Source organism: Myodes glareolus, chromosome 9 (genome assembly GCF_982192425.1).
Source record: "Myodes glareolus chromosome 9, mMyoGla1.1, whole genome shotgun sequence".
In the NCBI taxonomy this organism is placed as follows: Eukaryota; Metazoa; Chordata; class Mammalia; order Rodentia; family Cricetidae; genus Myodes; species Myodes glareolus.
Window position 1 is genome coordinate 13193120 of NC_142034.1, and position 25317 is coordinate 13218436.

Consider the following 25317-nt stretch of genomic DNA (forward strand, 5'->3'; position numbering starts at 1 on the left):
ATCCTGCTGTAACTGGGTAAGACTGGGGCGGAGAAGCCTTCAGAGACCCAGCGCTTCTGAGAGAAGCGGGGTGCAGGTGTGTCCCTTTCTGTTTCATGACAGTAGAGGCCTGAGGACTCCCACCTTTAGCCAGCACCTGTTTCCGCAGAGGAGGAGCTGGAGAGCTGGAGGGCAGACCCCCGTGCCTTCAGCAAGGTGTGCTAGCTTCTGCTTTCAAATGTGAAGCTCACTCGAGTGTCAGAGTTAAAACATCATGCTATCAAATCGTTTATAAATGTTTATTAAATGTCAGTAATTTTTACAAAGCAAATATTAATAGTAAGGAAACAAATTTTGCAAAATATGTACAAAAGTAAAAAGCCTTAATGAATAGCAACTCGTTTTATAAAAAGAAACCATTCCTTCCACTCTTAGACCTCCTGTAGAAATAATTTACTGCTACTCTGGAACCAAAGCACTGGCCAAAAGAAATTTACAACAGTATCAGATAATGTGCCTAGTTCCTGGAAAGTTATAAAAAGATGTACAGAAAAAAAAATCTAAGCCACAAATACTTTTATTCAGGGTAAAATAAACCATGTCTGGTTAGGAGCAGTATCTGCGACGGTAGCACTGAGTGCTTCGGACAAGGCTTCTTGTGCCCCCGCGAGCTCACACGTAATAGAGAAAAGCCATCTAGAATATTTTGCGATTCTGCTTTCAAGTAAGAAAGAGGTAAAGAGAGGTTACACAGTGCAGTCTGCTTCATTACCGTATGCGCTCAACCAGAACACATTGCCTCCTTCCTCCCCGTCACTCCTGCTACCATCAAACAGGCACGGTTAGGGCCAAAATCGCTACTCTTTTTTAGCAGTGCTGGATCTGTGAATAAAATCAGAATTACATAGCAAAAAGGTGGTTTATTAGGATCAGTGATTGTCACAGATTGGAAGTTTATGCTTCCTGCATCCAGGTAGGCTTCAATCCATCTGGAGTTTCATCACCGTAACACAGCAAAGGTCATGAAAGTCACTTGACAGCCCACAAGGTACAGGCACATGTGCTTGAGAAGGCAAGCGGTAGTCTCTGCTCTTGGCTGAGTCTGGAGATCTCAAATTCAAGAGGAAGAGTAGACAGGGGGACCCTGTCTCAAAAGCACACAAATATACAAACAAATGGCACACAATGTCCTGTGCCATCCCTGGCATTTAGAACTGGATGGGTAGACCTGAATGCTATACATAAGGATGAACAGGTCAATTCAAATGCTCATCTACATTCAGGCAGGAGAACAAGGATAGTGGACACACACTGCTTTGATGAATCGGGCAAGCGCCTGCCAGGCGAGGCTAGCGGTATCCAGCTGATGGTATCTGAAAAGCCATCATCAGGTTTGAACACAGAATTCAATCTTTAGTATAAACTAAGTCCTAACGTCGTACCATAAGCAAATGGGCATCATGTGCCCCATGCTCTCTAAACTGAAAAGCCATCCCAGTGTTAAAGGAAGAAAACAAAGGAGAAAGTGCTTTTTCTCGAGCATCACAGCACAGGCTCACTGGGCTCATGGAATTCAATGTGCTGAAACCACAGGAAGATACAGCAAAGGCCTATTTCCAAACGAGAGGACCTGCAAGACTGTACTCTCCATCTTTTAATAAAATTAAAGAAATGAAAAGGTAGCAGAGCGGCTTTCTCTAGGTTTATTTGGGAATTTGTTACAAATTGACTGGGCTTTACAGTTAGGGTGCATGGGTTCATACAGGAAATTCAGATTAACACTGACACTTGGTCTCCTCGAATGAGAAATAGAACATCGCTATAAACTGCAATCCAGAGTCACATTTCAAATGGTTTGTTTGGGTTTTGCCTAAATGTATCATTAAATAATGAAAGCACCAATTTGGGGGATTTCCAAATAGCTTGAGTTTCAGGATATAACCACATAACTTGGAGATTTTATTCTTCATATAAACGAGGCATAACCGGATGTGAACACCAATGCTGAGGAACACATCCCGTCAGGACAGAAGCCCAGCGTTCGGGCTTACATTGGAAGGCGGTTGGTTCACTTAGAGGGCACAGGCTGCGCTGCATCTGACAACACTTGTCACTTCTGGCACCAATGTGGTCCTACTTTCTCTCACTTTAAATTAACAGCTGCCACCAACTGAGCAGGCATTTCCCTGGAGAGCCTGGGCTGGAAAGCGTCACAAAGGACCGGCTGGGTGTCAAGTGCCCACCAAAGCACTATGATAGAAACGTGCTCTTCTCCAGGATGCCCTGTCTTGTTTGGCTGCAGCTGCCCTCTGGCTATCAGAACCCTTTCCAGATAGAAAAACTGAAATGGAGGCGTCAATTTAATACAGACAGCATTTGGCAGAAAGCAGTATTTCAGAACATTAAGAATATTTAAGTGGCAGAAACGCACCTTGAAGATGATAAGAAGCCCTTTCCCCGTTAGAAACAATTAAGGTTAAATCTGTGGTGTCTTTCATTTATAAGGCAACTCTGTAAAATGTAAAAAAATTTCAAAGTCAACCAAGACACTTGTGTGATCGTGCGTTGCAGGAAGGGGTTAGGCACAGGTCAATCCACTTGCCCAAGACATGCAAAGTCCAATGCCCCACGGAGCTTTGACTCCAAGTCGCATTTTAGGGACTGGGGGAGTCAGAGTCAGCGTAGGGAGGGTGGAGCACCTTCTTAATTCTGTTGGCTAAATTTTGCCTTCCTCTTCACACAGTTCAATTCACAAAAGGACCTGACTTTTAGCTGTAAGATTCCTTTCAAACATGGACCAGAACTTTTTGGCTAAGCCTTACAATTCTTTGAATTCTAAACAATTTGGTATAAACTGCAAGTAAGCAATCCACTGCTTCAGAATGTACCTAGACTGCATTTGGTTCTGAGTGTCTGCATGCTTCAGAAGGAAGGTGCAGATGCCCAGTAGGATGCTGTGTCTAGTCAGGTGCTCTTGTCATTTCTTGGCAATAGTCACAATGGAGAAAATCAGTGGTTCTGTTCTGACAGGCATGATTTCTGTCTCACCAGAGTCAAGTGTAACTGGATATACCTGCTTTCTGGAGGGACTGACTTCTACATTCACTGCAGTTAGTTGTGGCCAATGCACAGCAATGTCTGCTAAATTAACAAAACAAACCAAGTGTTACTGTGCACGTGTTCAGATTTCATCAGCACTGGAGTTATGCTAACCTCAAACACTTAAACGATACATTCTTTTTGGCAAAAAGGACTAGATGTAGAACATTTTAAATATACATAAATTATGCTATCAACACCTGTACTGTGATATTGGACTACATGTCTTAAGCTCATGTATTACCAAAGGCAAGAAAACACTGGGATTTATAAATAAAAAGACAGCAAGAGTTCAAATCCAAGACAAGTCAGGTCTATTGAGAACACATCCCTCGTTAGGATACTAAGAGGCCCGGTTCACACACCTGCCATCAAGGACTAAGGAACACCACTGCCTGTGAGCCACCAAGTTGACCAATCTTTCAGGGCCCAATTTTTTGCCTGAGAAGAGTCACACAGTAATGTGACAGGCGTCAGTCCTCACGCATTCTCCGGGGGAAGCAGGGGTGTGCTCAGGCTCTGCAAACTCCACAGGCCTGCGGAACATGACAAATGTTTTTGTACACCAGTCACTATGGGTATATCTAATCACAAAGCTACTTTATGGGCATGGTTTAACGTAGCAGTGTGTGTGTGTGTGTGTGTGTGTGTGTGTGTGTGTGTGTGTACGTGAAAGGCAAACCTCCTAAGTATGGACCAAAAGAATTACTTATCCTTAGATGCATTCTTAAGACATTCAAATGTACCTCCATAAGGTTGTCATCTCCTACACAACAGCAGCACCGACACATACAAACTGCGCCCACAGGGACACTAAGCATGAATGGGATACTCAAAGGATGACTTCTTGCATATTTCACAGGAAAATACTGCCCACCAAGCTCTTGGTGACAAAGAACCCCCAAACACCACAGTTAGAGCTGCTGAGATTGAGACAGGAGGGCAAAAGAAAGAAGACCCAACAGAGTTTTCCTCCAGCAAGGCACGAAACCAATTGAGACAGACCAAAAAGTCACACACATGGCACTCAGCAACAGCTATGGTGCACGCCCTTTCTAGTTGTTGTTATGGCAAAAATGTTTCTAACACAGCATATTAAGTTACTGATACTTAAATATGGAAAAGGCAAACTGCACGTCACTGGTTATTTTAGATCAATATAGTACATGTACCATTTGTGAGCGCATCAGCATCAGTCCGAATTCCATACTGTAAACTTAAACACTAAGACATTACCTTCAGAAGCTACAGACACTGAGAAGAAAACTACTGCTGCGTGTGCAAGCAAGTGCAACACAGCGCAGCTCAGCCTCCGAAGACCTAGGCTGCTGGGCCCTAGACTGAACTTTCTCTAATAGCCCCTTCACGCTGTGTAAGGCACTCTCTCTCGGGTCTCATCTTAGAGCTGAGCATTCCTAGAATCGTCCCTACAAAGAGTTAAGGATGCTGCCTACTCTTGGCACTGCAGGAAAACTCAGCTTGCAAGCAGAAGCATTCAAACCTGAAATACACCTCATGTGAGGCTGACCAGGAAGTTACAACTGGACTTGAATGGAAGCCATGGTGAAAGCGATCAAAGCCTGGATTCCAGCAGATATTGGCAATGTGTTGTTAATTCAGCAGCTTTCAGTCCCACACTGAAGGCCGCAGAAGGACAAGGTCTCTAAGAAGTTAGACATAGAACTGAGACTTTTCTAATCGCTGTTGTAAACTGCTATTTAAAAAACAAAAACAAGACAAACAGAAAACAATCAAAACCACAACAAGGATTAAAACAGCAAGTCCTGTCATCACTGGAGCATAAGCTGCTTGAGGTTGTCGTGGAGGATTGTGTCCTTCACGTCGCGGAACACGAGGCGGATATTCTCCGTGTTGATGGCGGTGGTGAAGTGGTGGTACAGTGGCCTCTGCTGTTGGTCCCGGCGTTTGCCCCGGAAGCATTCCACCAGAAACTTTTGGACGTCTCTTAAGCAGTGTGGGTCCCCTTCAAAGTCTAGGAAGTAGTCTTTGATGCTCACAACTTGTACTTTCTCTTCAAGTAAGTCTGTCTTGTTTAGGAAGAGAATTATAGAGACATTGCTGAAAACCCGGTTATTGACAATTGTTTCAAAGATGTTCAGAGATTCTGTAAGGCGATTGGTCAAGCGATCCTCCATAAGCACCTGGTCGAATTCACTTGAAGACACAAGGAACAGTATTGATGTCACACTGTCAAAGCATTCAAACCAACGTTTCCGTTCTGATCTCTGGCCGCCTACATCAACCATTTTGAAAGGAACATTTTTAATTTCAAAGTCGTACTCATGGATGCCTTTGGTAGGTCTCCTGGCAAGCAGAATATCTTGCTGTGATGGAATGTAATCCTGGAAGAGAAAAGGGTTTATACTTAGAAGTCCACAAGTAGCAATAATAGATGTGTAAATTAAATAATTAAAAAAAAAAAAGGTCTCAATAGGAGCCCAAGCTGGCCTCTAGCTTGAGATTCTTCAATCCTCCTGTCTCAACCTCCCAGAATTACAGGTGTGAGGCTCCACAACTGGTGCACATCTCACATGTAAGTGGAACTCCCAGCTGACTTCACCCTCCTGCACTGCCACCAGTACCCACTCCTAGGTCAGGCCAGAAAAATTTCATTGCCCACGCATCTCTATGCTGTTCCTCGCCCCTCTAAAAACAGGAGGATCTGAGAATGTAATTCATGAGGCTTACTTTCCATGCTTGGTTCTGACCTATTCTCTAATTTGTTACAAAGCGTCTTCATTGGACACACCTCCTTTAACCTAGCACAAGTGACTAACAATGTGCATTCTGGACCACAGGCTAGTCTGTTTCCAGGCAACAGTTCAAGCAGCTCTTACTCACTTGATGTGGGATTCCCCTCTGTATGCTATGAATATGTTTTATTACCACTGGTTACTAAAGAAGCTGCTTCAGTCTATAGCAGGGAAGACTATAACTAGGCTAGAAAAGATATATAGAGAGAGTAGGCAGAGTCAAGGAGAGGCCATGTAGCTGCCGAAGGAAACAGATGCCCTGGATCCTTACTGGTAAACCATGAGCCTCGCGGTAAAATGCAAAATAATAGGAATGGGTTAATTTAAAATACAAGAGTTAGCTAGGAAATATGTCTTAGCTAATGGCCAAACAGTGTTGTAATTAAAATAGTTTCTGTGTTATGATTCGGGTCTGGGCAGTCTCCGCCTATAGTCACTGATGAAGAAAGCACTCTGAGCACCAGCACCTCTGCTGAGGAACAGGACATTCACACTTGGCACACTTGTCCTGGAAGAGCATCACTGTCAAGGTTAGCTCTTCCTGAACCCTTCATGTGGCTACTGCTATGACGACTAGGCTGACATGTATTTGTGATGATCCTTCTGCCTCTGCCTCCTCAGTGCTAGGATCATACATTTATGCACATGCGAATGTGAGTATGTGCCTGCACAGGCGCATGTGCACGCTCTCATGTTTAAGGCAGAGTGTTGCTATGCTGTCCTGGCTGACCTGGAATTTGCTGACAACTCTTCTGCTTTAGTCTACAAGTTCTCAGACAGCAGATCCTACCACCATGTTGGGCTTTCCAGACCTTGTGAGCAGGGAAACAAGCTTTTGAACAAAGGCGGCTGCTAGCTACAGGAGAGTAACCGCACCCCGGTGGCACACTTCCTTACATGCCCTGACTGGTTCTTCTTTCTCAGGCTAGTACTTTTCCACAAGTCCCATGGCTCTTTGGCAATACTCAAAGAGGAGCAGTTTTAATACTTAGCTTCATGGTCAAAATATTTTAAAAGTCAAGGCAGGATGGAAAACTGACTTTACAAGCTGTCTGCATTTTATGTCTTTCCCAGGGCTCAACACATAGTAGGGTCTCTGTAGCTTTAACAGGAGAGAAGCAAATGGGATTCTGTGACTTGTCCTAAGTTCACAGAATGGGTGAGAAACACAGCACGGCCAGCTTTACTCTTCTCCCCTTCCCAACAATGCGCCGACTACACAGTTCTCTTCTGCGCACTCTGGGCTTCAGAACTCTTCTCAGTTCAGCAGTTTAAGCAACTACTATAAATGGCTGGGGCTGGTTAGACTTCTTATTTACAAGCTTGCGTACTTTGAGCCAGGCACTGTCACTAGGCACCAGGGACTTAACTCTTACTATCAAGATGGGAAGTAGGGTCCTCATGAAAGAATGGGTAAAAGGCAAAGTAACTATCAACTGTGATATATGCAACAAAGAAACAAGGGCTAACTAACACAGACAGGAAAAGGATGACAGCTATGGAAGCGAAGCCTGCTGTGCTAGCACTGAGGTGAAGTTCAGGAGAAGGTCAAGGTCGTCTTTGACTACACAGTAAGTTCAATTCTAGCCTGAGCTACAAGAGACCTTGCTTCAAAATACTACCCCAGCAATAACGAAAAGATGTATATGAATGTGCTTAGAGAAAAACCTAACTGAAAACAGAAAAGCAGATCAAATTAGCTCTGTTTAAACTGTAAAAAAGCACTCTTTAAAAAGAAAATTAGCCAGGCATGATAGTGCATGCCTTTATTCCGGTGGAAGGTAGACACAGGCGGATCTCAGTGAGTTCAAGGCTAGCCTGGTCTACAAAGCAGGTTCCAGGGCTAAGTAATGAGAGCTGGTCTTGAAGAGGACACGGGTTTAGTTCCCAGGATCCACATGGCAGAGGTAACTCCAGTTCCAAGAAAACCACCATCTTTGTCTGGGTTCCTGGGGCACCAGGTAAACACAGTGGTGCACATATACACAAAAAATAAAAATAAATACATTTTAAAAATGTTTAGGGTGGAGGAGGTAAACTCATTCAGTGAAGTGTATGCATGCAGTATAGGCCTGAGGTCCTGAGTTTGGATCCCTAGCACCCACATCAAAATGGTAGGTGTTAGCGGAGCCCCACTTATACCCCAGAGCTGGAGAGGTGGGGACAGGAGGGTACCAGGGAGAGACCTTGTCTCAAACAACCAGAAGATACACAACCCCAAACGCAGGCACCTCTACTCGCGTGTGCACACGTGCATCCGTATCCCCCACCTACACATGACCCCCTAGTGCTTTCCTCCACTTACAGGCATTGTGTGCACAAAGTAAGTTAGAAAGAACTCAAGTCCTGGAAGGTTCTTATATCTATGCGGGAAAGCAAGTAAAACATTACTCCTTTAAAGGCAAACAAATGCAATTAAAACTTAGTTTTGTTTTTTAAAACAGGTTGGCCTTAAACTTATGGTCTTCTGTCTCAGCCCTCTGAGTGTTAAAATTACAGATGTGTGTCATCACATCACACCCAGCAGGCAAATTCAATAGGAAGCACATAAGGGAAAGGTGAAAATGAACCTGCTGGGGAAAAAAGTACAGGTCCTGGTGCCCCAAGTACATGGTATGCTGCTCTCCTACCCGCAGCAGACTAGTTCTGGGCTTTTCATCAGCATGCTAATGCTGAGGCCTCAGCGCCCAGAAGCCCTCACAACAGAAATCTAAGAGCAGGCAAAGGCAGCTGCATTAGATTCTGTGACTAACAAATTACCTCTCGGGCAATAGCTCTAAGCAGTGAAAACCTTACTTCCAACGACTTTTGGGTATTCGCCAATGCAGAGAGCGGACAGTGGCGCTCCTGCCTGCCATGGGTACAGGAAAGCCATGAGTAGGCCTCAGCCCAGCTGAGTCAGACTCTGGAGTAAACGCTAGGAAGATAACAGGCTCCTTCCAAGGGTGACTCTCTTCCCTCAGTTTCTTCAGCAGACTGTGAGGAAAGAGCCCTATTTCCCTGACTCCAATACAGAAACCCCAACAATATTGGAAAATAATAGATGATGTGCAATCTCATTTTCAAACACAAATTTCTTTCATGTTGAAAAAATGAGAAAAACTGTCAGTGTTTGTAGCTGCGAAGCTTCTTTAAGAGGATGAATCTGGCCACTGGCACCAGAAGAAAAGGAAAGGCAGGCTGCTTAGCATTTTCCTCTAACTTTCCTAACAAACTGCCCCCAAGTTAAAAAAAAAGAAAACGCTACCCTGATAACTGCTTCCAAGTATCAATGACCAGAACCATTGTTTTGAAACTTACTGGTACTCCAAGTTTATCCAAGTTATCCAGGAAATACTTCACAGACTCACCCTGAAAACAAGAAGAAAACAAAGTTACAAAGGCCTAGATGCTACAGTTTATGCTGTGCTCTGGGGCCCTACACTTGGTCCAAACATACTCTGCTCAGTCACATTCAGGAAAGCTGAAGCAGGGCTACCAAGTGTAAGGCCAGGTCAGGATACATAAGGGAGACTTTTGTCTCAAAAAAAAGAAAAAAAAAAAAAGAAAGGAAGGAAGGAAGAAAAGAAAAAGAAGAAAACAAACAGGAAACAAAGAAACTACTTTGACAAATACTAACTTTAAAGCACTTCTAGGGCTGAAGGTATAACTGAGTCGTGCTTGTGAGGCTTGCACAAGGCCCTGGGTCAGTCCTCAGCACTACATTAAACAAATACACAAACTGCCAACCAGAAACCCACAACAGGCACCTTCATTTGTTATGGCTTAATGGATGACAGAAAGACATTTGCTCTTGTACTTGACCTGTGACAATAGGTTAGCTTGACCGAAATAAAGGAAAACAATGTCTGCATTACAAAAGTTGTCACTGCAAAAGTTTCCAGGTCACTGTAGAGATTTTTGTTATGACACTAAATTTGGTAGGCCTAGTTTCCTGAAGGCTGGATCTCTGTGGGCCTAGAAAAGCGTTTCCTTCTCAGGCCCTGTTACACTGAAGGCTCTGTCTGCCCTGCACTCTGAATGGGTCGTCATCTGGCCACAGGCTAGTAGCACCTGACACTGGACAATGGGAACACAACAGATCACTGAGTTATACAAAGCTTTCAAACACTGGCATGTTTTATTATACACCTTTTAAAAACCATATTTGCCAACAACTATGCCCATCTTATTACAAGTCTGTGAAAGGCTGCCACACTCCCAGTGTCGGGCACATTTGGGTTTCCTATATTCCAACACTAGCTGGAAGCTCAAGCTTTATACTTCTAGTAACAAAAACCTCGGCTACTTTCCTTGAGATAGCAGGGTGGCCAAGTGTCCAAATGCCAGCCATTCCTTTAGGCAAAAGCAGCATGGCCTGAAAAATGATGGCTGAAATAGCTCAAAATAAGCCTAGTCATCCTTCAGTTTCTGAGACAGTCGTCCAGTTTCTGTTTCAATACAGTCATCAGAAAGACACTCAAGGTGAAGACTGAACGTAAGTAACCATTTTACTGTTCAATCTAGGGCAGTCTTCATGCAGGGAAACTGGCCATGGTGTGGGGCTGTGTGTCACACCCACAAAACAGGCCGATGAAGAACACAACAGTATGGACTGAGGCTCCCACACTCATCTGTTGCTCTTTACCTGAGGCACAGATGGTTGGGAGCTGCCGGAAGGGGCGCTGGCAATCGAACCTGGGTCTGCTGGAAGAGCAGCCAGTGTTGAGCCATCTCTTCAGCCCCAAGTTCCCTTTTCAAACTGGGTAGCATCCATCCCCTCAAGCAAGCTGTGTTGTTTATAAATTTAGAATCCAAAACACACAGTGAAGCAACTAAGCATCATGGAAGGTGGAGGAGCTGAAGTGCTTAAATTATCTGCTTCAAGACACAATCCTCCAGAAGGTACCTTTCAGTTTTAAGGAGATTTCTACAGCTGAACTGAACACATATGGGGAACTGAGCACAAATACAGATGTGTCATCTGTAACTGTCATTTACTGCTTCTCCTCTCTATTTCTAAATGGGAACACAGAGCTACTTGTATTCAAGGAGCTGGTAAGGGTAAAACGAAGTTGCTATAATTGGTACTTCGGAGTAAAGAACGAGGATTGTGGCACTGGCTCCTGACCTGTAGGACCTAAGCACACCCATACACATAACATACAATACACATGTACACAGGCACACACACACACACACACACGTATACACATGCATGCACTAAATGTGATTGTACTTGCACATGTGTGTACACGTGTTTATGGCTGTGTGCACCTGCACAGAAGTCAGAAGAGGGTGCTGGTGTCCCCTATCACTCTGTCTAGTCCTTTTAGAGTAGGGTCTCTCCCTGAACCCGAGGTTTGCATTTTCTAAGCTAGGCTGGAAGCCAGTAAGCCCCAGAGGTCCTCTTGACTGCCCAGCTCGGAGATGGGAACCCCTGTTGCATGGGTGCTGCTGCACACTGTTCCTCGGGACTGCGCAGTGAGAACACTGAACTGCTGAGCCGTCTCTCTAGCCCTGACTACACAGTGAGAACACTGAACCGCTGAGCCGTCTCTCTAGCCCTGACTACACAGTGAGAACACTGAACCGCTGAGCCGTCTCTCTAGCCCTGACTACTAGCTCTTTTATTTTTTTTCTTTTAGTTTTTTTCAAAATAGGGTTTCTCTGTGTAGCCTTGGCTGTTCTGTAGACCAGGATGGTCTCAAACTCATAGAGATCCACCTGCCTCCACCTCCCGATTGCTGGGATTAAAGGCGTGCGCCACTATGCTTGGTGGCACAGATAGTATTACTTCTAAGTATTATCTTTTGAACAAATCCTTCCTTCCTTCCTTCCTTCCTTCCTTCCTTCCTTCCTTCCTTCCTTCCTTCCTTCCTTCCTTCCTTCCTTCCTTCCTCCCTCTTCTTCTTGAGGCAGGATTTCTCACTTTTTAACAAACAGTTTTAATACTCCCCCCCTCTCCTTTCTTTCTTTTGAGGCCGAGTTTCAGTGACTAACCAGAACTGGCTCAGAACTTACAGCAGGACTTCTCGGCCTCCTAGGCGCTGACATGAAACGAATGAGCTACTGTGTAGCAGTTTCAATACCAACTTTGAGTACACAGCTTTCGGTACCTCTCTAGTTACATCCACAGTGATCCTTTGGACAGAGTTAAACATTTTTAACTGCTAAGCTCTCCTGGTTCCTCCTTCCCATACAGGTGAAAGAGTTCATTCTTCAATAGAGAATCTAGACAGAGATAAAAGAAGCCGACCGGTGGCACAGTCTGGGATCCTGGCACTTGGGAAATGGAGGTGCAGCCTGAAGACCAGTTCAAGGTCAGTCTGGATTATGTGAGCCTTGCCTCAAAGAACAACAATAAAAAAAGAAAAGAAACCCATGTACAAGTCGACAGTAAAAATTCAACTACATAAAAAGCATTAGGACTAGTAATCTTACAAAGATAAGATATATGAAAGTCAGAATACCCTCACGAGTACATGAGTACTATCTGAAGCAGCACCCTTCCTTCCCTTACAAGTAAATACTTATACCACCCTATTGTTTGAGGTTTACAGAAAACAGTACACATCCCAGCGGCATTAGAAACACACACAAAACTCTTAGCAAGTCAGAAACACTATCCCCATAAAGTCTCTAATGGCCTTTGGTCTGCCCCAAGAACTTACTCAGCATGAACAAAGGATGCACACCAAAGGACATTTAAGCTGGAAGTGATGGCTCACACCAGAGATCAGGAGTTCACAATAAGCAACAGCTTTAGAGCCAGTTTGATGCAAGCCCGGAATACCTGAGACCCTGTCTCAAACACCACTCCAAAAGGAATAAATAAATAAAATGTCATTGATTCAGTGCCAATTACAACCATAAAATTTGGAACATTATTTTTCCACACAGAATTAGGAAAGAAATGTAATGAATCTAGGTATACTTAAACCTAAAATATCGCATTATCAAATATAATTATTTGAGATCACCGCCACGTATGAAATACTTGTGCTAGTAAATGCTAAACTGAAGTAGTAGATTATAAAGTCAAAGCCTACAACTTTGACCTGCAAGGCATTCTTTAACTTTTGTTCTTGCAAATGTGGCACAATACTCACATAGTGGCAAAGTCCAACCCGTGTTTACATCGGGGTCTTTAGTCCTTTATCATACATGGCTAAACTATACAAACGTTTCATGAAAAAAACCTGTCCCCATTGTTTGTATGTGCTTAGACTTACCCTGCTATTATTAAAAAGATCTTAATTCTATAGCAGCACATGTTGATTCAAAGAGCTGTGAGCCTTAGCTCAGATGTGTAAAGGTAACAGCTGTGTAAAGGTAACTCTGCAGCATTGTAGGTAAGTATAGCCTATAATCTAGAAAGGCTGAAGCTGGGGGATTGCCATGAGTTTACAGCCAGTTTTCCTTACAGTGTAAATTCCAAGTAAGCTTGGGATATCCAGTAAGACCCAGAGCAAGAAGAGAAAAAAAGGAAAAAAAAAAAAAAAAAGGAGAATAAAAGGAGGAGGGTGGGGGAAAGAAAAAGAAATCACGGCAGTTTTAGAACTACAAATACTTTAAACAGTTCAGAGTGCATACTGCTCTTCTTGAGGCCCTATATTTGGTTCCCAGCAGTTAACAGCCACTTGCCTGTACTCACAATCACCTGTGACTCCAGCTTCAGGGGATCGGACACCCTTCTCTAGCCTCTGTGGGCACCTGCACTTGTTGCATATACACATACACACATACATAATTAAAAATAAATCTTAAAAAAGATTTACTTTTATGTGTACAAGTGTTTGTCTGCATGTATGTTAGTGCACCATGTGCCTGAGGTACCCACAGAAGCCAGATATGGCAGATGCCCTGGGACTGGAATTCTACATTATTGTAAGCTACCACGTGAGTATGGGAAACTGACCACATGGGTGCTGGTAACTGAACCCGTGTCCTCTGCAAGAGCAGCAGTGCTCTTAACCTAGGAGACATCTGCCTAGCCCCAATAAAGGCATATCCTAAAGCCAAAGCTACTACACACTTTCCACCACCTTTGTGCCTGTCTCTAGGCACTGGGACTTCAGCAGAATGCTTCCTACACCTGACTGAAGGGATTCATCTGAAATCTTGTGGGCTCAGATTAGTTTGCAATTTATTAGAAATTCAAATTTTCATGAAAACCAAGTAAGTGGTAACGATTACGGAAAAGGCATGTAATACAGACAAACAGGTCAGTCAGGGATATATAGTGACATCCTGTCTCAGAACGAAGGAAAAAGAAAAAAGTCATGTGCAATTGCTACCAAACCTTGGCTTCTACAGACACTAAATGAGAGTCCTTTGCGCATTCGGGACTTTGAAATTAAAATAATTTACACTCCCCACATTTAAGCATATGATGGACTTCGACTATTCCCGTCTTGCCTTCTTTCCCATCTCAGCCGCATCTACTCAAGGACATAATACATTCTATGTTATTCCTGTGGAAAACACATCTTGGCTAAACTGTCTCCAATCAAAAAAGTTATGTTGGGGCTAGAGAGGTGGGGCAATTCGGTCTGCCCTTACACACACTCTTTCTTAACAAGGTCTTGCCTATGCTGACCTTGAATTCAAGATACTCCTGTTGACACCTCCTGAGTTCTAAAAACCAGTAGCTTTTAAAAGGATTGAAGAGGAGTAAAACCATGGAGAAAACTCTTCTTGCAATCTCAAAAGCAAATAAACAAGCAAACGAAACTAAAAAGCACAAACTGTTTATAATCTACAGTGTACCCATGAAGGTCATGAACACACAGCAGGGTTCCTGTTCTTGGGGGCCCAGGCTTCTGATGGTCCCTGTTGTTTGTGTCCAAGGCTGGCTGCCTGGCATCTGACATCTTCACCTTCAAGAGCACTTGTCAACCAAGAAGGAAGGGCTGGAAGAAGGCTCTCTAACTAACTTTTTCTTAACAATTTCAGTACTAATGTCTTCTAGTTTATTAGTGCTGGTGTGAAGAAAAAGACGGGAATTGGAGTTCCTTCTTTAACCCCAAGTGAGTGATTTGGCCAAGTTTCCAAACTTTCCTAGGTCCTTATTTCCCCAATAGTGGACAGAATTCAGTGGCTCAATAATCAATTCTTCACTGTACAAAGTACACTGACTTAAAGTTAGATTCTCATGTTGGACCGTGGTGGCACACACCTTTTAATCCCAGCACTTGGGAGGCAGAAGCTGGAGGATCTCTGTGAGTTCAAGGTTAGCTTGGTCTACAGATCAAGTCCCAGGACAGCCAGGGCTACAAGAAGAAATCCTGTCTTGAAAAACAAAATGAAACAAAAAACAAACAAAAAGAAGTAATAAACAAAGAAACAAAAGCAGGGAGATATCTGTAAGTTCAAGACCAGCCTGAGTTACACATAGAATTCCAGGCTTGTCACAGAAACAACAAGACCAGTCTCAAAACAAAGTTGGATTCTCTTTTCAGTATAGATCATGTTATTAACCTGAATTTTGCTTCTGTTTGTCTCATTATCCAAGTCATGTAGCTTAGTCTCTCTACAAATACAATAGAGGATTTCATGGGGTACATAAGGAACACTATAAAGTTAAGTAAGACTTGTTGATCCTAACTTGAAATTGAGTTAGCTTTTCTTGGTCCAGTTTCTACTACCGAAAGAAATTTAAAATCAAATTTCACATAAAAATCCATTTCCTGGTTCAGACTTAAACCTCATAGTGTTACTTCTAATTCTTTTTCCTCTGCAAAGCAGTGAGGTAACTTTCTGGCTGTGGACATTTAGGATCCATGTAAACATGTAAACAATGGCACTGTATATATAGTCTGTAGACCTGATTCTAGCCTCAAACATCCTGTGGCAAAGTCAATGTACATCAGTGAGCTTTAGTTACATTTTGGAGTCTCAAACCCTGAGAGACTCTACAAACCTTCAAGTTGTAGTTAAGCTGGAAACAGCTACATTGTCCCCCATTCCCAAGAATCATTTGTTATAAAGGTACTTTCTTTCTTTGTAAAGACAGGGGCCACAAGTCCTAGGTTTAAGTTAATCCAAAAGCTGAGAAACTAAGCTAGAAAGTAATTTCTAAAAGAAAATAGACTAAGAGACCCTCACTTGACACCTACTGCCCCAGTGAAAGATGCTAATTCTAAGTGCTCTTCTACAGCCTGAAACAGCCAAAGACTGTGTGCTCCTTTCTGAAGAATATCACATTTCAGCAGGATAGTCCAAGAATATACAAGAAGAAATCACCAATTCTTTGAGGAAAAACATATCAAAACTACTGACAGCTTTATGCCAATAGGGAAGACAACTTTACTTGAGGGAGCTAAGAAGTAGAGGTCTAAAAGCCTTAGCGAGGGTTCAGTGGTGCAGAGCACTTGTTGCTCTTCCAGGGACCCAAGTTCAGATCCCAAAACCCAAGTTAGGTGGCTCACATCTATAATTCCAGCTTCAGGGAATCCAATGCCCTCTTCCAGTTCTGTATGTACTGCCACAACATGATGCAGACACACACAAATATTTTACTCTAGAATGCAATCTGGGAATTTGTAGTAATGCCTTTAACAAAGACTGTCTGTAGAGTGATACTGGAAAGAATCTGCAACTTCAACTACCATAGAGAACCACTGGATCATTTTAATTTATCCAGACTGAAGATCAGCTGTCTGCCCACAAATGACAGTACTCCTCAGGCCAAATCTAGCCCAGTTTGTTTTATGGCTCATTTCTCAATAATTGGGAAAAACATGAATAGTATTTTTAACATGTTAAATGGTGTGAAATCAAATTTTAGAGTCTAAAAATAAAACTATATCCGTGCACAGCCACACTCATTTATACGTCCAGCATCTGTTTGCTTCCACACCCTGCAGCAGAGGGGGGCAACAGAGAAAGCCCATGCACACTCTCCTCTTTTTACACCACTGCACAGGGCACTGAGGGTAATAGTGAGCAAGTTTTCAGGTGAGGATGCTTCAAACAGCACCAGTACTGCCCTGGTACTCCATCCCCCCTACACTGACAAGTGCACAATAAAAAGACAAAAGAGGATTTTGAATGCCAGGCTTTAATATACACCACAACATCAGTACTTGCATAGTGATTACGCTAGATGGTGAAGCACTGTGTTTACTATGTAATGCCACTGTAGCTAACTATAAGAATACAGTGTGTGGGTCAGCACTTACAGACTAAACATCTCCACCTATTTCCAAAGTTTCCATGTGGCTCACTGTTATCCAAGCAAGGAGTGTCATTTACTGCTGGAGAGTTGATTAAGTCATCTTTGATTGCAGCAGCCAAGCAAGCATGTCCAAAGATGACAGACTTAGCCTTTCAGTGAGAACTCAAGATTGAGCACAGTAGGAATAACCTAAACACAAGGTGGATCTCTGTGAGTTCGAGGCCAATCTGGTCTACATATCAAGTTTCAGGCTAGACAGGGCTACAGAGCAGGATCCTGTTTCAAAACAAAATTAGCAACAATAACAAACAGACTAATGATTTCTAGAACTTTCCTCCATTCTTGCTGAATCTATTATCAATAATGCTCAGTCAGTTGTGTCAAGTTTTAAGTAGCCAAAGAGCTGAGACAACACCGCATCAGTGCAAATGCACTGGACTCTGATGGTGGGAATGTATGAGTGGAGCAGGGAACGGAGTGGAGGGACAAACACCCAAAGCCACGAAAACAGCTAGGCACTCAATTCCTTGTGAACAGGTACCTTGTGGGAAACACATTAAGTTGAACAGTGCCAACGAGAAATTTAATTTACTCTTGCAAACTTGGCCATCACTACATCCAGGAATTTTGTCAGAAATAAAGAGTCAGTATTCATCTGGAAACATAGCTCAGTTGGTAGAACACTTTGCCTAGCATGCATGAAACCCTGGGTCTGACCCTCAGCACCAAGGTGCAGTGGTACACACCTGTAACCTCAGCACTTGGAAGGAGGTAGGAGAACCAGAAAGTTCAAGATCATCCTCTGCTTGACAGCAAGTTTGAGGCCAAAATGAACAAAATGCGACCCAGTGTCAACAGAGAAAAGATGAAGGGAGGTGAAATGAGTATTCTGATGTGCTCTTGGCAAGTTCAGTGCCATGGGCTGAGGGATGGCTCAGCCACTGAAGGCGAGGCTCACAACCAAACTACAAGTTCAGTGGCCCAAGAGTGAAGATATTTTACTAAATTTTCTGAGCATGGGGATGAAATGGACTTTCTTCTTCTAGACAAACACTACCCTTAACCACTGCTGCTGAACACTGGTTTTTGAAATTAGCTTTGGGAAGAGTAGATTCTATTCTTGAAGGAGTGCAACCTAAAATTATAAGGCAAAACAGTCTATTTTGGAGATGCTTATACTCTGGTAAATCCATCTCAACAACTGGCATTATGACTGAATCTCTAGCAACGTCAAACTGCTTTTATACACTCACTGTGGTAAAAAGGAAGTGAACCCCATTTCCACATAAATTTACGATGCACGCCCAGTTCCAAACTCCAACTTCAATTGCTGAAGCATCCTTCAGATCCTAACACAGGCACAAAATCCATTTAACTGCAAACTAAAGCTTTCCCAGTCTTCTAGCAGGAGAGGTTAGCGTGAAATGACAACACGCTAGGAAGCACAGTGGGAAACACCTGCAATTTTTTCAGGAGAATTAACTGCACTCAATGAGATCACATGCTCACGTGGTGATGTCTACCTGCAGTTTGCTGCTCCGAGGACGGAGTGTAGGTCCTCACACATGCTAGGTAAATACTATCACTGAGCTACATCCCTAACCAAAGTTAGGGATTTTCATCCTAACTTTTCAAGGATCATTTTCAAGGATCAGATGATTATTACACATCATCATTAATGGGTGAATATTTACAACAGATTTTGAAGGTAACAGTAAGCACTGAGCCTGAACAGGCAAAAATAACTTGATTCTTCTGGTCTGTAAAGCCACTCTTACAAAAAGCTATAATAATTTTATTGTATTTTGAACTGTATTGCTACAGACGTTTGTAGAAACTTGTATTCTCTTATAATACTTAGGTATGACTAGTACAGTAATGCTTTTCATCTTAGATCTTGGCATGAGAAGTTTCAACTACATTACTTGGCCCTTTAGTAAATGTGTTCTCGAAATTTATTTTGTTTATTTTGAGACATGGTGTGTAGGTATGTAAACCTAACTATCCTAGAACTTACTATGTAAACCAGGCTGGCTTCAAACTCAGAGACCCGCCTGCGTCTGCCTCCGAAGTGCTGGGATTAAAGGTGTGTGGTAGCATGTCAAACACCTACTTTGTTTTGAGGTGAGTCATGCTATGTTGCCCAGAAGCACAAATGCCTGAGCTTAAGAGATCCTTCTGCCTCAGTCTAAGGACTACATAGTTCGCGCACCCACACCCAGCTTAGATAAACGGTTCTTACTGGTACAGACCAGAACTGTCTGACGCGCTTATTAAAACAACACAGGCTCTCAGGTCTACTAAAACCTTGTCGTGCCAAAATCTTAGAAGCTGCACGGGAAGCGATTCTGATGCAGTCATCCTCGGCATCACTTCATGTCTCAACATACATTTTAAAAATAACTTCATCTTTTGTGATTATACAAAATGAACTTTTAAAAAGCCTGGTAAGGGTTAGAGAGATAGCTCAGGGGTTAAAAGCACTTGCTGCTCTTCCAGAGGACCTAAGTTTAGTTCTTAGCATCTATAACAGGCAACTTACAAATGCCTGTAACTCCAGCTCCAGAACACTCAATGCCTCTAGTCTCCGTAGGCACTTGCACAAGTCACATGCGTGTACACACTCATTAATTTAATTAAGTTAAAAACTATAAAAAAATAAATCTTTAAAAGCCTGATAAAAAGGGCTAGAGGTTGCTCAGTGGTTAAGAGCACTATCTTCCTGAAGACCCAGGTTCAATTCCCAGCATCCACGCAGCAGCTGACAACCATCTGTAACCCTATTCCAAGGGATCTGAAGCCCTTTTAGTCTCCAAGCACACTACATGTGATATTCAGGCATACATGCAGCAAAATACATATACACATAAAATTAAATAATAATTTAAAAAGCATGATTAAAAATGCCAAGCCACTAAGAAACTATGTTAGAAATTTAATTTACTTCATTTTATTGCAAGAGTAGGTTTTAAGCAACACTACATATCCTTCATAATTCAATTAAGTCACACATGGACGCACACTCACACAAAAATCAAGGCTTCATTTGAGTTTAGGGACAGCTTGGTCTAAAATGAAAGAATGAATGAATGAAAAATAAATGGAGGGCTAGAGGACAGGGTTAGACACAGGTTTAATATTGAGAAGCTCATCTAACTGGGATTGGAGAAAACTCTGGAAACAGAGAAGGATCAAAGATCCAATCTACCTATGTTGCTTGGTTAAAATCTACCAGGCAACTGTGGTGAGTCACACCTGGAAGCTCCAAACCTGAAACAGGAGGGTCTGTGAGTTTAAAGCCAGCTGGCGAGCTGGAACTTTATCTATCAAGACCTTGTCAACAACAAAAAAACCAAACCCAAACCTAACCAAATCACCTAGAACAAGAGGAAGATATCGTTCTCAGTGATAAATACTGACCTAGTGAGCCAGAATTACTAGTCTGAGCACTTAGCTAGTCCCAAGGGATCATACTATCTCCTGTTTTTATTTTAAAAATGAGCCCCAAAGCCAGGCATGGTGGCAAATGCCTGTAAATCCCAGCACTTGAGGCGGAGACAGGAAAGATGCCATGAGTTCAGCCTGAACTACACTACACAGTGACTATCAGGCCAACCCAGGAAAAAGAAAAGCTTGAGGCTCAACCTGTGCTTTTGCAAGAGCTGTGCACCTTCCTTCCTTCTGTACCCACATCAGTGTCAGACACATCCTTCCAGCCTCTACCCAAGGACCTTACTTTTCTTGGGAGAGACGGAGAGAATCCAAGCTGAAGAGTCTGCAGAGCAGCTAGACTTGCCCGTTTTACAGAACTGAAAAATCTGAAGGACAGAAGCTATGTACGGTTTATCCACGACTAATTTAAGGAGCAGAGATTGAAAGAAAACTATTTTAGAGGCAAGATTCAAATTCTTGGTTTTTCCCCAGTAAGAATCAGTTCTTGAAGAAACATGAATTTAAGATACACTCATCTTTACTCTCTTTCCACTGACGACGGTTTCTCCCAGCTGCCCTGCCCACCCTCGGGAAGCATACCCTTCTGTTGTTTGTACTGAGGGGTTGTGCATCTCAGAGCACCTTCCTTTGATAAATGGTCTCCTATGGAAACACCTAGACTTAAACTTTTGCTCTCTGTATTCCAGAATGGGTTATTATCTTGTACATAGTAACAGCTAGATGAACATCTGCTGAATGCTTTGTATTGTAACTTCCCCTTTTTGACATCTTGCTTCTACAGTCACTGAGACTGTAACATATGGAATGATGGTTTTTAGAGTAATGATTACTAAGCTTTATCTGCTTATAAAGATTAAGCACAGAAAACAGAAAAACAAGAGATGAACTTAAGTGTATATGGTTAAGTTCTTCCAAAGCAAAAGTCCATTTATTTATTTATTTATTTTTAGTATGTCTTGATTTCATGAAAAACACTATGGGAAGTTACAGTATCAAGATGATATAAAGACAAAACTTAAAGATCTTCAGTGTGAGGGGAATCGTTAAATGTTACTGCCAAACAAAAAGGTACACAGGAAAAGTGATGAGGGCTACAAAAGAGAATATACAAGTAGAATTTTAAAATTACATTTATTTATGTGAGTGTGCGCATGTGTGTACATACATAAGCTGTGGCGCATGTGTGGAGGTCAGAGAACAACTCCTTCTACAACATAAGTACTGGGACTAAAGCTATGCGGTCAGACTCGGCCCTCCAACAGGACCGAAGGGACTGGGTGACGGTGAAACTTGTACGGATATTTAGGTTTCTGAATAATTGTCTTCTAACCAATAGCCAGGCAGGGTAGGGCCTACTCAGGTCTCCGTCTGCAGAGATTAGGGGGAGAAACAGATCATATGGAATGTGGAAGGTTCTTGCCACAAGCAGACATTCTAAATACACACACAAGGACATTGAACAGATGTCAAATTCCAATAAGAACTGTAGGTAGCATTATTAAATATGTCTTAACTTCACCGTACCAGACTATCTTTATGAGTAGAGTCAGAAGGCAAACTAAAATCTGATTGTTTGTACACTGAAAATTAGCTCTGTGTTTCAATATTTAGTTAGCAAACCTGATCTCCAGCACTGGGGGAATAAAACATCTACTCAGACAATTTTTATGCTTTTAAATGAGAAAAAGTTTGCTTTGAAAAGCATTAAAAAGATTTTTAAAGGGTCACATTTTTTATTTTCTGAGCCTCTTTCAGTTGTTACTGCCATCATTTAATAAACTCTTCTGTCAAAATCATTAAAAAATATCAAAATTCAAAAGAAAAATCTATCCACTTATCAATATTCACTTTGTGGGGTATGGTAGTATAGGTCTGTAATCAAGCAATCATTAATCAATCATTATTCACTTTGCAGGGCCTACTGGCATAAGCTTGTAATTGTAGCTTCTTAGAAGCCCAGGGAGTTGAGGCAGGAGGGTTCTAGAATGAAGGCTAGGCTGGGTTACAGAATGAGTATAGTCTGGGATACAGAATGAGTATAGCCTGGGATACAGAATGAGTATAGCCTGGGCTACAGAATGAGTATAGTCTGGGCTACAGAGCAATATTCACTTTGTGGGGTATGGTAGTATAGGTCTGTAATCAATCAATCAATCATTAATCAATCATTATTCACTTTGCAGGGCCTATTGGCATAGGCCTGGAATTGCAGCTTCTTAGACGCCCGGGGAGTTGAAGCAGGAGGGTTCTAGGATGAAGGCTAGGCTGGGCTACAGAGCAAGATCCTAACTCAAGAGACTGGAGGGAGGACAGCACTCATGTTAATCCTGGTCTGTTTCACTTCTGCCCTTCTAACAGCTCCTCTTGTCTGGTTTCAAGGAACTTTTATTGATCCATATCTTTGAAGTTTTTTTTTTTTTAATTTTCATCTCGCTTTTCTCTGGGGAAAAATATTTGATGTTATACATACAATACACTGTCAAAAAGAGCTGTACTGTCACCTCTGTAAGTGTATGTAAAGAACCTCCCATCAGTTTGTTTGGTTCACAGGAACACAACAATATTTACTGATAGCAAAAAACCCTGCAATTTCCCCTTTGCTCTGTCAATATACCAAAACCAACCACCCTCTAAGTTAATGAAATTTCAAATTTCTTACTAGCGTTTTCCATATCACATTGAACAATTCTAAGAGTCAAAATTAGTCAGTTACATTAACTCTCAGTATTTGAATTGCTTTTCAAAATAAATCTTCCTAAACCAATCTAAGATAGCTTATAACGAAGTAAAACTTTCCTAAAGAATACTATCTCTGGCTTACTTAAACCCAAGTTTAATCTACTTTTTCTACCACACAGATTGTAGTAACAAGCAGTGTGTGAGAGACACCCGTGGAAAGAGCCACGCCATCAACTTTATTATGCAGGCTGCTAACTTGCCACGACTCTCAGTCGGTAAGTGCTTTATGTCAAGTGTTTTAGATTTACCACCAAAATCATTTGTGGATAGTAATCTTTTTTGTTTTGTTTTGTCTTTTTCAAGACAAGATTTCTCTGTAGCTTTGGTGCCTGTCTTGGAACTAGCTCTTGTAGACCACCAGGCTGGCCTTGAAGTCACAGAGGTCTGCCTGCCTCTGCCTCCCCCAGTGCTAGGATTAAAGGCGTGGGCCACCACCACTCAGCTGTGGCTAGTAATCTTAATGATGTAACTTATCTACTAAAAGTAATTCCCCTACTACTGAAGTCATAAAAAGAAAGTACCTTACTTTATTAAAATGCTTTCTTTACCCTGGAAGAACAGAGATACAACTATCCCTACTTGTGTTTATAAATGTGTGTCCTACAAAGGTGCTCAATTCCCCCAGTATCTCATGAAAGTAAAGCCCACTTTACAGGGAACGACATTCACACTGCAGACGTGGGATAGCTCTGACCAACAGGATAGCGGTATGGTAAGATTTATCCCACGTGGTACTGTTTAGAATCACTACTTTGGCTTCCTAAGAATCTCCCACTGAAGTAAAAAGTTCAAACCATATCTAAAGAATCTACTGGTATGAAGAGAAATAACCTCCAGGAGATGCTAATGCTGCAACCATAAAGGGGAGGCTATGAAGCTGGACAGAGTACAAAGAGTTTATCTCAGTACCCAGTATGTATTCAAATACCAGCGGAAGAAAACCAAACGTCAACAAAGATGTCTCAGATGGTACAGCGCATCACTGTGTGATTTTTTTTTTTAACCCCCAGAGAGCATGAATAGCTTAGAATGCCACCACTGCCTGTGACATTTTCAGGAGGTCTCGCACCCTGTTCTGGCCTCCCTGGGTGCCCGTGCACATGATGCATCATATGTACATTCAGACACACACAAAGAAAAAATAATAAACCTGAAAATAAAATTTAAGTCATCTTTTCCAAGAAGCGAACAACTTTCCTACACTCCAGCTTTCACATAATACATTTAATACAATAAAGGCTAAAGTTCTGAGCCTTGAAAAGTGCCTCAATGTTAAACTTTTGAAAAGAGCCAATCATACACAATCTGAAAACCATATAAAGAGCAGACAGCTCAGTGTGTGTGTTGGTTAGTGTTCTGTTTTGTCAACTTGGCACAAGCTAGATTCATCTGGGAAGAGGCCCCTTACCTGAGGAATCACGGTCATTAGATAAGCTGTAGACAAATGTGTGGGGCCCAACCCAGTACAGGCAGTGCCACCCCTGGAAAGGCTGTCCTGGGTAGTGTAAGCAAGCAGACTGAGCAAACTACAGAGAGCAAGTCAGTGAGGAGCGTTCCTCCATGGCCTTTTCATTCTGCTCCTGTCTCCAGGTTCCTTCCCTCAGGGATAGGCTATGACCTGCATGCTGAAATAAACCCTCCCGTCCCCCAAGTGTCCTAGCACAGCAACACAAAAGCAAAGGACAGTGGGTAAAGGCACTAGTGTGTGCGAAGCCTGCCGACCAGAGTGCAGCCCATGCCCACACAGCAGGACAGAACCAACTCCACAAGTTCTCCTCTGACCTCCATACAAGTGCTCCCTGCACAAACGCTCACAGACCTTTTTCACAAACATGTGTTTGTGTAAATGCTAATATGTACGCGCGCACACACACACATAGGAAAAAACAATCACGCTTTGCCACAACTAGAAGTCTTTGGTACTACATTTTTTTTTCTTTTTGTCATTTTCCAAAAATCAAAGCCCTCCACTGCAGGCAAGCAAGCAGGAAGAAAGGGGAGAAAGGGGGAAACGTGCAATTTTCCAACATACCCTCCCCTGGTTCAGTCTCGTGTGGTTTCCACTGGGACTGTGGTCAGAGGCTTCCTGATACCCTGCAGACCCTATGGGAA

The 25317-nt window shown here is 42.5% G+C and overlaps 1 protein-coding gene across 1 annotated transcript in view; it reads right to left on the bottom strand.

Annotated features, from left to right (window-relative positions):
- Positions 1–264: 264 nt before the first annotated feature.
- Gna13 (G protein subunit alpha 13) overlaps positions 265–25317 on the bottom strand; it is a 41306-nt gene continuing 16253 nt past the window's right edge. Inside the window, exons 3-4 of the mRNA XM_087909843.1 lie at positions 9153–9203; positions 265–5441 (exon numbers count right to left, since the gene is read on the bottom strand). Of these exons, the coding sequence (XP_087765969.1) occupies positions 4869–5441; positions 9153–9203 (624 nt within the window). The 3' untranslated portion in view covers positions 265–4868. The remainder of the gene's footprint in view (positions 5442–9152; positions 9204–25317) is intronic.